The 2,500-nt window shown below is 48.8% G+C and overlaps 1 protein-coding gene across 1 annotated transcript in view; it reads right to left on the reverse strand.

Annotated features, from left to right (window-relative positions):
- LOC122251866 (uncharacterized) overlaps nt 1–2,500 on the reverse strand; it is an 18,335-nt gene that overhangs the window by 8,813 nt on the left and 7,022 nt on the right. The window contains exons 3-5 of the mRNA XM_086543425.1: nt 2,308–2,467; nt 675–734; nt 246–390 (exon numbers count right to left, since the gene is read on the reverse strand). Of these exons, the coding sequence (XP_086399551.1) occupies nt 246–390; nt 675–734; nt 2,308–2,467 (365 nt within the window). The remainder of the gene's footprint in view (nt 1–245; nt 391–674; nt 735–2,307; nt 2,468–2,500) is intronic.

Below are 2,500 nucleotides of genomic sequence, written 5' to 3' on the forward strand. Positions count from 1 at the left end.
TCCTTATCCCTCTCCCTCTCCTTCTCCCTCTCGCTCCTTCTCCCTCTCCCTTTCGCTCCTTCTCTTTCTCCCTCTCTCTCCTTCTCCCTTTCCCTCTCCCTCTCAGAAGGTACCAAACACACAACACACATACGTATGAACCACACAGATTACCCCCAGAAACACAAAAAATCCCCCCCCCCCCCGTAAAAACAAAAACGAAAGATACCAGAGCCCTCCCCTCCCCCGTTCCCCCTTTTACTAACATCGTGCTTCCTATAGTGTGGACAAGGTTCGCCTGCGCAGCCAAGGTATCCGTGGGCGCTTCCGTCGAGGAGTGCAGGAGGAAGATAGTGTCACACCTGCACTCGCCCTCAGCCAGGACGTCGCTGAAGGAAGTGGCGATGTCACCTGCAGGAGGAAGAGGAGGTGGATGAGGAGGGGGTTCATCGAAGGAAAATATTTGGCCTGTTACTTTCTGTTGGCGTTGCTTTGTGTGTGTGTGCACACACACACACACACACACACACACATATACATATATTTCTCACGTCAATGTAAATAAACATATCTACCCACATACGTACATACGCAAGACCCACCCCCATCAGTGAACATCAGAGAACAAATCCCCCTCCAGTGCCCCCTTCATTTCACTCAGAACTCAATGACTGCAAAAACCGTCCTTTACTCACTCAGCGTCTCATCTGTGTGTGGCAGTTCACTTGCAGGCAGCCGGATAGTGTCTGCACTCTCTGGAAAGCAATATTGGACACGTTAAGTGCTGCAAGATATTAGCATAATGCAATCATCGAAAGATAAAAAAAAGAAAGAAAATATTCAACTTGTAATTGAGATAAATAATAAAATTAAGGGAACAAAAAATCGACGGGGAAAAAATACTATCACGATATCTATATATATCTAATATAACTATAACAACAAATAAAATCTACAATATCTATCTCTCAGTCTATATAAAGAAAATCATGATCTTAGAAGAATGAAAGGCAATATCCTCTCAACGTTATTTTGCTAAGAAGTTTTAAGGTCTTCAGCCGCCGAGGAACACAAAACAGCCTGCCCGCAGCGCCTCCATCTTTAATTGGCTTCTGACACTGGCTTCTGTCATGGGCCTTCGTCGCTTGTGTGTTCCTTCTTCTGCTTCTGATTCTGCCTCTCCTCCTTTTCTTCTTCTTCTTCTTCTTCTTCTTCTTCTTCTTCTTCTTCTTCTTCTTCTTCTTCTTCTTCTTCTTCTTCTTCTTCTTCTTCTTCTTCTTCTCCTTCTTTTTCTTCTTCTCCTCACTCCCCCTTCTTCTCTTCTTCTTCTTTGTGTTCGTGATCTCCTTCTCTTTCTCCTTCTCTTCCTCCTCCTTCTCCTCTCTCCTTCTTCTCCTCCTTCTTTATTTTTTCCTATATAATCATTCCTCCGAATTCAAACACTTTGCAAAGATCAACTAAACTTACCCATTATGACCTAACTGAATTATGAGTGGATTGAGGGGAAATAAATTATAAGGGAGAAGGAGGAGGGAAAGGGAGGGGGAGAGGGGAAAAGGAGGGGGGGAGGGGGAGGGAGGAGGGAAAAGGGAAAGGGAAAGGTTGAGGGAGGAGGGAAGGGGAAGGGAGAGGGTGAGGGAGAGAGGAAGGGGAGAGGGTGAGAAGAGAGGGTGAGAAGAGAGGCGAGAAGAGAAAGAGAAGAAATGGGAGTCAGTTGGAAAAAACAACAACAACTTACGAAGGCCTTTCCCAAGACGGATCTTGTCGGAGTCACTTGGCCATACCCACAGTGCCCATGCCCGAGTGGATTACCGCAAAGAGATTAGGATTAGGGGAAGGAGGGGGAGGAGCGGAGGACGGGATACAAAGGGGACTGGAGGGTTGAGTCTTACCTCATATTGCCTCAAAGACGTAGCTGTAGTGGGTTTAGGAAGGACGACCAAGAGGCTTAATAATGCCTTACATTCGAACCCCAAACAAGCCCTCGAAAGCTCCACTGGACATACCCACAGCAACATAGTCGCGGGAACATGCTTATAGGCACATACCCTTCGGCACACACTCACAGGAATATACCCACAGGCACAAACCCAAAGGAACATACCCACAGGAACATACCCACCGGAAATTAGCCACGGGAATACACCCATAGGACCTTGATGAACCTGGAGTAGAATGTGGAGAAAGGTCCAAGAAGCGAGAAAGACGAGAGAGAGGGAGGGAGGGAGGGAGTGAGGGTGTGGGGAGGGAGGGAGTGGGGAGGGGGAGCATGGGGGAGGGAGACCCCCCCCCCTCCCCTCCCACAGGAGCACCTTCGAACTAGCTTACCGACGATGATCTTGATGGAAGTGGAGTGGACTCCCGCCTCGTTGGACGCCTCGCAGGAGTAGTTGCCGGCGTGCTGCTTCTCAATCGGGTGGAGGGCGAGCAGGAGCTGTCGGTAGCCCCGGTAGGCGTAGCCCAGGGAGCCCGTCACCCATTGGTAGTTCTGTTGGAAGAGCGGAAGGGGAAGGGCTTAGAT

This window comes from Penaeus japonicus, unplaced genomic scaffold, assembly GCF_977035675.1.
Source record: "Penaeus japonicus unplaced genomic scaffold, GWHDUDI00000001_assembly GWHDUDI00000013, whole genome shotgun sequence".
Classification (NCBI taxonomy): domain Eukaryota; kingdom Metazoa; phylum Arthropoda; class Malacostraca; order Decapoda; family Penaeidae; genus Penaeus; species Penaeus japonicus.